Source organism: Phoxinus phoxinus, assembly GCF_949152265.1.
Source record: "Phoxinus phoxinus genome assembly, chromosome: 4".
Classification (NCBI taxonomy): domain Eukaryota; kingdom Metazoa; phylum Chordata; class Actinopteri; order Cypriniformes; family Leuciscidae; genus Phoxinus; species Phoxinus phoxinus.
In genome coordinates, this window is record NC_136879.1 from 25,981,795 (window position 1) to 25,993,521 (window position 11,727).

An 11,727-nucleotide genomic window follows, 5' to 3' on the forward strand; every position below is an offset into this window, starting at 1 on the left:
TGTGGCATGTACAGAGTTCACTTAGCGTTTTGCAGCCGTGTTTTAAGGGTATATTAATCAAAATCTTCAGAAACCTTGCAAAACAACATATGTTTTTTCTGTCAAAGATGATGTGTGACTTCTTAAGAACACTTTTAATGAGAATGACAGGGGTAAATCCATGTTAAATTCCCGTCTTTTTGTTCTGCAGCTGGGCCTGAGCAGTCCTTCCTTGTTTTCCCACCTGAGCTTGTTAAAACATACAGGTTAAGGACCAGTCACCCTCTCCTTGCTGTCTCCATCCCATCCCGCTCTGTTCCACACCCAGTCCCTCTTCTCCAGGCTCTCTATCCCCTCATGGGCACGATATCAGCCAGTGCAAGAGGACCACCTTCTCAGCCCTAACAGCAGTCCTCACCATGGAGATGAAACAACCAATGATGATGTATCAAGAGGACGGGGGAAAGCAGGAGAAAGAACAGGAGTCGCAAGAGAATGGCAGGCTGGTTGCGGACAGCGTTGCGGAGAAGGGTCCGAAATCCTGCTCCGGGTCTGGGCAGGTCTCCAACGGTTATCCCAGCACATCCCCACAAAGTCCCAGGGAAGGTGCAGGCGCAGGGACGGACAGGGGCAGCACCGCTGGAACATTCAGGACTCTGGTGGTCCAGCAGACCAGCCTGAATCCACCTAGGGAGACCTGGAGCAAAAAGATGGACTTCCTGTTGTCGGTAATCGGGTATGCAGTGGACCTGGGCAATGTGTGGCGCTTTCCCTACATCTGCTACCAAAACGGAGGGGGTAAGATCAAAAGTTCGGAACACTAGGCAATGCTACTGAAGCTGCAGGCAACATTGAGACAGATAAGTGTGATGCACTCTAGAAGAGTTAAACAAATATTGTGTTGCATCCCATTAAAAGAAAGATTTCCGTCTTAAAGACAAGATCAACTAGGTACTGTTTGCTTAAAAAGAACAAACAGACAATGGGGAATTCTGCTGTTGTCTCTGCTCTTTGTGCGATCCAGCTCGCATCTTCAGTGCAAACAGGCTTTAGTCTCCTTTCATTGAATTTGAAGTAATAAAATCTTTGTAATTTCCTGTTTCACCATGCAAGGGGAGTGCATGAGAGATAGAGTGGGCAAGGAGACACTCATCGCATCCAACGCCAATAATTGTGGCTCTCGTGGGTGGGACTTTCTCATATTGTTTAATAATCTGGCTCTCTGCTACTCAATCAACAGCTATCTAGCGTTCACGTCAAAAGCTCACATATAAAGCTTTAATCAAGCACAGAGGGCTTGCCTGAACAGGAACTTTTTGTGTATGTTAGCACCTTTTATGCTGTTTTTATAAGTATAATAGGGCTTTCAGGATGTGTTAAGACCAATGCAATGGAACCGTGAAGTTCAAGTTGCACTTCCTGTTTAAATCCTTCAGGTGCCTTTCTCCTGCCGTACCTGTTGATGGCTGTCTTTGGTGGCGTGCCTCTGTTCTACATGGAACTGGCTTTGGGCCAGTTTCACCGCAGTGGGTGTATCTCCATCTGGAAACACATTTGCCCCATCTTCAAGGGTAAGAAGGGTTCGCTTCACAGGACTCAGACTTCTGAGACAGAGGACCCGGGTTAACACTCAGACAGATAGTGGCAGACTGACATGTGCTGGGCTGATAGTACACTCTCCCTTGACATTCTTCTAAACTGCTTACCGATTTCACTCTCTCTTTGTTGATAGCCAGGACTCTGTTATGGAAATTGTCACATTTACCTGGTAAAATGCCAGCTGCTTAAGAAACTTAATTATATGTAAATGGAACTTGGTCCTAAATGTCACCCACTCCCCTAAAGTGGAAGGTGCTTGAAACCGAGTTAGACATTTGTTTTTCCTGTTCTTTTCCAGGTATAGGCTTTGCCATCTGCATCATTGCACTCTACATTGCCTTCTACTACAATACCATAATGGCCTGGGCTCTCTACTACCTCCTGTCCTCCTTTCACTCAACACTGCCCTGGACCACCTGCAACAACCGGTGGAACACCCCCAACTGCACCCACTACCTGTCCACCGACTTGAATGTCTCCTGGACCGAAAACTCCATCTCTCCTGCTGAGGAGTTCTATATGTAAGTGCATGTAAGTGCAAGTCCAGGTTTAAAGGGATAGAAACTAAGAACTTTGCCTTCACCAGGCTTCATGTACCATCAAGAGACTTATGTGTTTGAAAGAGGAAGATCCCGAAAGATACAGGGGGGATTGGGTTTTGTATACTCTGGTTTAGGAGAGATTTAGAGACTTTATTTTGTTCATGGCTCCCATATGTTTTATGTGATTCCGGAATTCCCCGTTTGCCATATAAATGTTGCTCCTTGTTCTTATCTAACTGTCCTGCACTCATCATCAGTCTTTTCCTGGAAGATCCACCTTCACTGTAAAAAAAAGAGTTGCTGCCCTAAATTTTTAAGTATAAGTAATTTTACCTTAAATTACATTAACCTGACTTAAAAAAAAACAAGTTGAATCTTGTATAACTTATAAAAAAAGTTGCTTGACTTATTTTGACGAGTTAAAGCGATGTAAAAACATACGTTGTCATAACTTATTGATCATATAATGTTTTAGAGTGTTCCGACTTTTATTTTATTATTCTGTGGCACCATAATCTCACAATAGTAGCTTCTACAGGCATACCTATAAACTGTCAACCAACTTCTCTTATGTGGTTAGGCGGCAGGTGTTGCAGGTTCATCTGTCCCCTGGTCTTCATCAGCTGGGCTGGGTGAGCTGGCAGCTAGCCCTCTGTCTGTTGTTCATCTTCACTGTTGTCTACTTCAGCATCTGGAAGGGGGTCAAGACATCTGGCAAGGTAAGATACACAGAAAATATCAAGGCAAGGGGAAAAATAGCAACCTTGACTTTAAACTGTTGTTCAACAGTTGCACCCTTTGTTTAGCAGCTTCTTCATGACTCTCTCTGGTAGGTAGTGTGGGTGACGGCTACCTTTCCATACCTGGTGTTGCTGATCCTGTTGGTAAGAGGGGCCACCCTGCCAGGAGCATGGAGAGGAGTGATCTTCTTCCTGAAACCTGATTGGAGCAAACTTCTAACCACTTCAGTGAGTGGAAACTAATTCAACCATTTTGAATACTAAGATATTGCACAATCTATGTTTGCTGTGATAGATCTTCCTCCTAAACACATACTTCTTGCCACCTGTCAGATATGATATGGATGAATGAAAATCTTTACAGACAAATCTTTCCATCTGTGTCTTTTCAGGTTTGGCTTGATGCAGCTGCACAGATTTTCTTCTCTCTGGGTCCAGGCTTTGGTGTTCTCCTGGCCTTTGCCAGCTACAATCCTTTTCATAACAACTGCTACAAGTACATACCTCACATTCATACCGTCAAGGGAAATGTGGCAATTATACGCTAACACAGGTCACTAACTACGTCATCACGTCAGGTTGAATGATTCTGGTTGATTAAGGCACAGATAAACTTAGAAAAGTTTGTCAAAAGCCTATCTCCATTTATTATTAGGATGTCAGTCAAAATCCCGGTTTAGGCACAACGTGGCCTGCTGAGGTCACCAATCTGAGGTTCTAGACTCCAGTTTGTCTGCAGATTGTTATTTTACCTCTCCTGCATGCCAGTAAAAGTGTACTGAAAAACACACACACACACACACACACACACCTTCTTCAAGGTTGGAGTTGGTCGAGTTCTAGCTCTGACCAGGAAACTTTCACAAAACATACTGATAAGATATTTTTTCTCTCAGGAAGAGGTTCAGACAATGTTCTTCATTATTCTCTAATGATTAAAGATGAAGAGTAAAGTACATTTTTGAACTAAGAATTGATCACATAGGCAACCGGCCTGAGTGACCTCAGTGACATAGGCTAACAGGGTCAGCTAGAAGAATAAATATTGGTTTTAACAGCTGTTAGGTGCTTCTCTAAACACAAAGAGAAAGTGAACAGTGAACAGACATTCCCTTGCACCATTTCTATCCCCCCTGCAACTTGTTGCTTGTGTTTCTATGCAGGTTTATACAATGCCCTGACAACCAGCCACAACACCTTTTCGTAATCACCACTCAGATTTTCTTATTTTTTCCAGAAATTCTAGTTTTGTTTTCTAGAACCTTTTTTTTCTGTTGCTCCCTGTTTGAACTCTTATCTTTTTATTTGTCCCTTTTCTTTTAGCTCAAATCTTTATATCTCTCTTTGATTTGCAGAGATGCATTGATCACAAGCTCAGTGAACTGTTTGACCAGTTTCCTGTCAGGCTTTGTGATCTTCACAGTGCTAGGCTACATGGCAGAGATGCGCCACCAAGGTGTGGAGACTGTAGCTAAGGATGCTGGTGAGCACCACGTTTCTTAATGCTTGCTCCCATTTCCATTCAAATAAGTTTTAATTATTTAAACCATAATACCAAATAAATCATTGCATATGAAAGTTTGTAAGAAGCCATACAATGTGATATGGCCGTTTACATTGAAATTACATTTGATGTACCCGTGCTGATTGAATGCATGTGTTCGAAGGTCCCAGTCTGCTCTTCATCATCTATGCTGAGGCTATTGCCAATATGCCTGCTGCTACGTTCTTCGCCATCATATTCTTCCTCATGATAATTATGCTGGGGCTGGATAGCACGGTCAGTCTTCCTTTCTTTCGAGACAATTTTCTCTTAATGAATGAGCTTTTTTCCCTGTTTACTCAGCTTATTGTCTCTGAATTTAGTATGATGTATTGTCAACAGTGTTTCATTACATTAAGTCTTTAGTGCGCATGGTTAACCCATGTCCTTAGTTCCTGCCCATAGTGATCACACAATGAAGTCATGTTAGGCATGCCTTATTAGAGTCTGCTAATGAAATAACTCCATATGTAGTCTAATTTTCTTTCATTATAATGTTTGTCCCTGTCAAAAACCACTGAGTTAGTGCTATATTTATCGTAAGGAGCATTATTTGGATTAATGCCTGTACAGGTTCAATGGGTCCTTGACCTACTTTTCTATCATCCCCTGCTTTTCTTGCTTTTCACTAGTTTGCTGGTCTGGAAGGTGTAATTACAGCCATGTTGGACGAGTTTCCCCACCTGTTGGCCAAAAGAAGAGAATGGTTTGTTCTCGGCCTGGTGTGTGTCTGTTATTTGGGCGCCCTCTCGACTCTCACCTACGTGAGTCAAACAGCACAGCTGAAAAAAAAAAATCTTGTTTTGCATTGGAGGTCTTTAAACATTGTCCAGAGACCAAACTTGGAATTTTGCCAAAACAACATGTCATTTTCCAAAGTGTGCACATTCGTTATTCCTTTTAATACTGGCGTAATGTGTTTGTAGGGAGGTGCGTTTGTTGTTAAACTATTTGAGGAGTACGCCACGGGCCCTGCTGTTATCACCGTAGTCTTCCTCGAAGTCATTGCTGTTTCCTGGTTCTATGGTAGGTATTAAATTCCAGCTAAATCATTCAAAACATCCCTTTAATTCATTTTGATATGCTCCGCTGGTCTAATTCAGTGTCGGTTTGACGCAACTAAGAGCAAACAAACTCTTACGTAGTTTCTTAATGAATTGTCTAGACAAGATCATCCCTAGCGGCTTTTAAGCTGAGTCAGAAAATTTATACTTTTGACATATCACAATTCTTGTATTACAGTTCCTCAACTCCCTCAGAACATGTCTGAGCATTGCTGTTAAACCTCCTAGCTTGTGTCATTTATATTTCCTAGTTTTAGACTGTGTACCCTTTCCTATGAGAGTCTATGAAAATCTCGTTTTAGTCACTGCTACAGGGAGAGAAGTCACAATGGCAAACTATAAAACTGTTTAGTCATTCTATCACTTTATTCTCTGCTGTTGTCCATCTGTTCTTTCTTATCCACCTACCATCTATAAGTCCCAAAATGTTATCATGCACTTCAATAGTTTCGTAATCCGATATGTCGCTTCAGGCAATGTGCACTAAGTGTGTTTGTAAAATACTTGCAGGGACGACACGTTTCTGCAACGACGTGCAGCTGATGCTTGGCTTTGCCCCTGGTATTTTCTGGAGGGTCTGCTGGGTAGCCATCTGTCCCTGCTTCCTATTGGTCAGTCAATTACACAACATTTATGCATCTGGTGACTTGCCTAAGCAACTTATATTGCTTTCAATGAATACATTGTATCAGTTTATGCATTCCCTAGGTTTCATACCCATGATTTTGGCATATGCTACACTGCTTGGGCTACATAAATCCAGTCCAGAAAGTGCATTCACTTACAAATACATTAAAATAGATTGTTGGCCCAAAAATGAAAATTCTGTCATTATTTACTCACCCTAATGTCATTCCAAACATGTATGACTTCTGCAGAACACAAAAGAAGATTTTTTTGTATTGTTGTTAAGGATTTGTTTCAACTGTTTTTGCGCTTACAATGAAAGTCAATGAGGTCCAAAATAAATTTGGAACTTATAACTTAAAAAAAAAAAATGATTATTTTTTTGTTCCACAGAAAAAAAGGTAAGTCATACAGGTTCATAACAGATCCCAGCATGTCAGATATGCAAATACAGTTTTGAAAAAAAAAAAAAACTTTGTTTTTCTTTTTTTCCTCATTGTTTCATGCCCTGTAGTTCATTATTGTGAGTTTCCTGGCATTCCCTCCCGAGGTGAAGCTGTTTGACTACCTCTACCCTTTCTGGACGACGGTGCTCGGCTACTGCATTGGAGTCTCCTCCTTCATCTGTGTGCCTTCCTACATGGTCTACTATATGATCACCACCAAAGGAACCTTCAAACAGGTGAGCCTAGACAGACTAAAACATCAAAACACGTACATGACTGAATCTGGTCTGATCAGGTAACATGTAAACACATTACAGCAGCACAAACACAATTATGCTGCAATACATCTGTAAACTTTCTCTGTTTGAGGCGTGAAGAAAGACATCAAAGGGCCTCATGACTATCAGTCACTACATGCATCCATACAGTGACTTTGAGAGTGTGTGTTTAGTCACAGGATGTGTGTTTGGCAGATGGTGAAAAATGACACAAGGTTAATCTTTGTTGCTTCTGTGATATAACTACCAGTGCTTTTAGCATGTCAGGTTTTGGGTGAGTAATTATGTGTCTCACAGAGGAGAGTTTTAGCCCACAGCTGTTCACTGTTTAACTGCTAAAGAATTGCAACGCATCGCTTAGTGCATTGTGAAATCCTTTAATTTATAAGCAGTTTCTAAGACATTTCTTTGTAAATTGAAGCTGTTACTGTCTTCACTTGCTGTAGCTTTTTTTCAGTACGGTAGCTTAAATGTTTTCACAGTTCATGATGTAAAATCGTTGTGCCACTCTCACTGCTTACCTCCATAGCGTCTGCTAAAAAGCATTACCCCTGAGGCTTCGTGGTCCAGCGGCCCTCAGAGAGACACAATTGTCATCACCAATGCCGTGTGACACATATCGTCCTCTGCTGGACATGTAGCACAAACGCGGCGGGCCCGTGGCTCCTGTAAGGGCCCCGGCCGACCTCCCTTCACACCTCACCCCAGAGGAGTCTGCTACCTGTATTGTGTGACGGTGGGGCCAGGCCTCCGAATACAGCCGTTGTTTATTGTATTCTTGCCGTCCATGTGTTACCAGTCATCGCTCATATGAGTTACTGACCGACGTGGAAAGTTCTTGAGATTGTGTTTTTGTCCTTCCATAGTTCATTATACAGGTGAAACTCGAAAAATTACAATATCGTGCAAAAGTTCGTTTATTTCAGTAATTCAACTTAAAAGGTGAAATTAATGTATTATATAGACTCATTACATGCAAAGTGAGATATTTCAAGCCTTTATTTGTTATAATTTAGATGATTATGAAAACCCCAAATTCAAAATTAGAATATTGTGAAAAGGTTTTCATAGCTGTAAGCCAGTAATCATCTAAATTATAACACATAAAGGCTTGAAATGTCTCACTTTGCATGTAAGGAGTCTATATAATATATTAGTTTTACATTTTAAGTTAAATTACTGAAATAAATGAACTTTTGCATGATATTCTAGTTTGTGTGTTGGGGTGGGCGGGGGATTAGACTCATCATGACTATATGTACACTACCATTCAAAAGTTTGGGGTCAGTAAGATTTTTTTTTTAATTATTACTACTTTTATTCAGCAAGGATGCATTAAACTATAAAACTGTTTCATATAAATGCTGTTTTTATCTTTCTGTTCATCATAGAATCCTGGGAAAAGTATATTGTGGTTTCCACAAAAATACTGTGCAGCACAACTGTTTTTTTCAACATTGATAATAATAAGAAAAGTTTCTTGAGCATCAAATCATCATATTAGAATGATTTTCTGAAGGATCACGTGACACTGAAGACTGCAGTAATTATGCAGAAAATTCTGCATTTTACAATTTATCAAAACAGTTATTTTAAATTGTAATAATATTTCACAATGTTTTTTTTAAATCAAATAAATGCATCCTTGGTGGGCATAAAAGACTTCTTTAAAAACTAAAAAAAATTGTACTCCTCCCAAACGTTTGAACGCTGGTATACATCTGTTCAGTGAAGTTTGGGATAGGAACAGGAATGGACGCACAAATGGTTCAATTTACTTTATTACGATATAACATAAATATATATATATATATTGTTTTTCTACAATAATTTGTTTTTTAAATACTAACTAAATACATAAAGATTGCTATATTATGGTTTTGTGACCAATTTCAGGTATATTTTACATGTACACACATTTATATAAGGCCATATTCTTTATTGTTATTACAGGAATTTGTACTGTAAGTATGACTTTGGTTTAGAATCTGAATCCATCACTAATTATGGATATATTGTCCTTTTTTCTTACTTTAAAAAAAATATGTGTTCATTTTTCTTTTTATTTCAGATGTGGTAAGGGTAAATGTAGGTTACGGTTGTAGGTTTTAAATGAGAGAAGCAAGGGCCCAAATAATTTTTATTTAGGTCCAGATGGGTTTATTTTTTTGCACAGGTGTGTTTGTGTGTGAGTGAGTGTGTTTATGTGTGTGTCTTTGTCCACCAATCCCGTATACAGTATGTAACAGTTATTAAGTGTTTAGCCTACTTTTGGTGGATATGTACCAACTGTTAAACATATGTGTATTTATTTGTGGCGCATTTCATTCACTCATTTTGTTTATTTACAACTGGAACTCTTTGTCTGCCTATACCAGTTTCCATTTACATGTAGCATTTACAAGGATGGGACCAAATATTCAGGACTGGGGAAAGCAAATGTATAAGTCTTAAGACTCGTTTATTGAAAAACCCATATTGATCGACCACTATGCTCCTCAATATCAACAAGGGGGCTCTGAGCATTTCTTTTTTACATATTTCTTTATGTGAGTTACACAAAGTAGCAGAAACCAAAAACTAATGTGCTTGTTTCAAATGCTTCAGCCTTGATTCAGACTTTTTTTTTTTCATGAGAAAAAAAAAGGTGTGACTGGACATCTAAGTATGTGCATGTGTAATTTGTGAGTCTTGCTGTTTGTGCGGTCTGACGTTCTGTTACTCGTTGATTTCGTAGAGTGAGAAAAATGTGAGGAAGTCGATTTCTCTGTCGAACTGACATGTGTGAGCTGTACACTGAGGTAGAAAAGTAATAATCCATGGTCAGTTCCGTCAGTGTGTGTGTGCATGCCGTAGACGTGAGTCTATATTGTGCATCTGTGTGTGTGGGTGTGTGTATGTGTGTGTGTGCTTTAGTCCAGTGCTGACTTTTCCTCTTCTTTCTCAACAGAATTTAATATTCTGTCTATCAAAGTATTGAAAATCTATAGTACTAACTATGATCTATGTATGTCTCCAGGACTGTTAAAGAGAAAATATGTATAGGACAAAGACATATATGAATTATTAAGAGATATAAAATAAAGGTATATGTATAATGTATGTGTGTGTTTATTGTGTTTATAATACAAATATGGAGGTATTTGACTGCCCTTCCTATCGTGTATTAGAATTGGTTGCTCAAAAGAAAAAGTACAAGAAGTTACATGGTGCATAATTACCATATTCATATATAGTTATTTTCTTTAAGGTACTTCAAGCATGCATGGTATTATCATGGTACATTTTTTTTATGTTTTCTAAGAAAGTGAAAAAAGTAAAATGTCATTTTTTTGTATTTCTTCTATTTGTCTTTTCTTATTAAATATTTAACCAGTACATCATAAATATACAGGTCAAAAGTGATAGTAAAGGCATTAATAATGTTTACAAAATGTTAACATTTAAGAAAAATTATGTTTTTTTTTACTTTTTATTTGTCAAAGAATATTTTTTTTTTATTAAACAGCACAATTCAACATAATAATAATAAAAAATGTTTCTTATGCATCAAATCATAATATTAGGATGATTTATAAAGGATCATGTGACACTGAAGACTGGAATAATGATGCTGACAATTCAGCTTTGCCATCACAGGAATATTTTACATTTAATTTATACATTTTTATTTATTTATAACCTAATTTAAAAAATATTAAAATGTAAAAAGAATATTTAAAACATTTCACAATATTACTTTTTACTGTATTTCTGAATAAATAATTTTCTGAGTAAAAAACTTCCTTGAGCTAATTCATGATTCACTCTATCCCATCTTTGGAAAACCCACTTATCCCACACTCCACCCTGAGAGCCTGTTATCAGGTGGGTTTGGACACAGATAAATTAGGTTTTGCTCACAGACATTCTAAGGAGCAGATTGCACACATACACACACACGCATCTACTCTCCACCACAGGTCACAGAGGACTCAGAGCTTCTCCTCATATTGACATGAGCTATCAGTCATCTTCCTAATACCCTAGAGGAGACACTCCACACAGTGAACCACAAGACCATTTTCTGCTTTAAGAGATACATTATCAAACCAATGGAAATAATCCGGCTGCATTAACGTCTTAAATTATAAATCTAATTTTCATACCGGAGTTCAAATATGTTTAATGCTGAAATTACTTCATTTTGGTGTGTTTTAAATGGTTATATTATACTTAAAGGACATGTGTTAATCAAATTTAAACATAGGCTACTATTAAATATTACCAAGTTAATAGGGTCCATTTAGATTTTTTATGTTATCTTTCATAATAATAAAAATAAATAATAATTACTAATTTTTTTTGTTACTTATTTCATCAAGGACACATGAAATTGATATAAAGTGACAGTATGACATTTATAATGTTACAAACAATTTATATTTCAAATATTATTCTATGGTCAAACAAAATCATGTTTCCACAAAATATTAAGCAGCCCAACTATTTTCAACATTGATAATAATAAGAAATGTACTTATATACACCAATATTATATTAGAATGATTTCTGAAGGATCATGTGACACTGAAGATTGGAGTAATGATGCTGTAAATATCTTCAAATAGAAAACAGTAATTTTACATCTTTTTTCCTTTTTCTTTTTTAGTTTGTAAATGATTATATAATTCATGATAAATTAATTGCATTGAGAATCGTGAACGATACTGGGTAATAACTCGTGATTAAAATTTCTGTTTTCGGTTCACTGAGAGTCACATGCATCTCAAATTCGGAATGTGCAATAACAGTTATGTGAAACCATAACGCTGAGTTTCTGTCATCATGGACTAATTTATACATTGTATGTGAAGCCTGGGCCTCTGAACCCAGAGACTGAATAAATACTCCTCTGCTTTCACACAAA

At 38.0% G+C, this 11,727-nt stretch overlaps 1 protein-coding gene across 1 annotated transcript; it reads left to right on the plus strand.

The window, feature by feature from the left end:
• Nucleotides 1–250: 250 nt before the first annotated feature.
• slc6a4a (solute carrier family 6 member 4a) lies at nucleotides 251–9,918 on the plus strand. Its single transcript, XM_079611482.1, has 13 exons — nucleotides 251–777; nucleotides 1,416–1,550; nucleotides 1,877–2,099; nucleotides 2,701–2,839; nucleotides 2,954–3,088; nucleotides 3,253–3,356; nucleotides 4,216–4,343; nucleotides 4,528–4,640; nucleotides 5,036–5,167; nucleotides 5,330–5,429; nucleotides 5,978–6,078; nucleotides 6,609–6,776; nucleotides 7,348–9,918. The coding sequence occupies exons 1-13, from the start codon at nucleotides 399–401 to the stop codon at nucleotides 7,429–7,431; spliced, it is 1,941 nt and encodes a 646-aa protein (XP_079467608.1). The 5' UTR covers nucleotides 251–398; the 3' UTR covers nucleotides 7,432–9,918.
• The last annotated feature ends 1,809 nt before the right edge of the window (nucleotides 9,919–11,727 follow it).

Coding starts and splice junctions, on each gene's coding strand:
- slc6a4a (XM_079611482.1), top strand. CDS start 399: ATGGAGATGAAACAACCAATGATGATGTATCAAGAGGACGGGGGAAAG. Junction 5,168..5,329: donor CCCTCTCGACTCTCACCTAC/GTGAGTCAAACA, acceptor ATGTGTTTGTAG/GGAGGTGCGTTTGTTGTTAA. Junction 6,079..6,608: donor TCTGTCCCTGCTTCCTATTG/GTCAGTCAATTA, acceptor CATGCCCTGTAG/TTCATTATTGTGAGTTTCCT.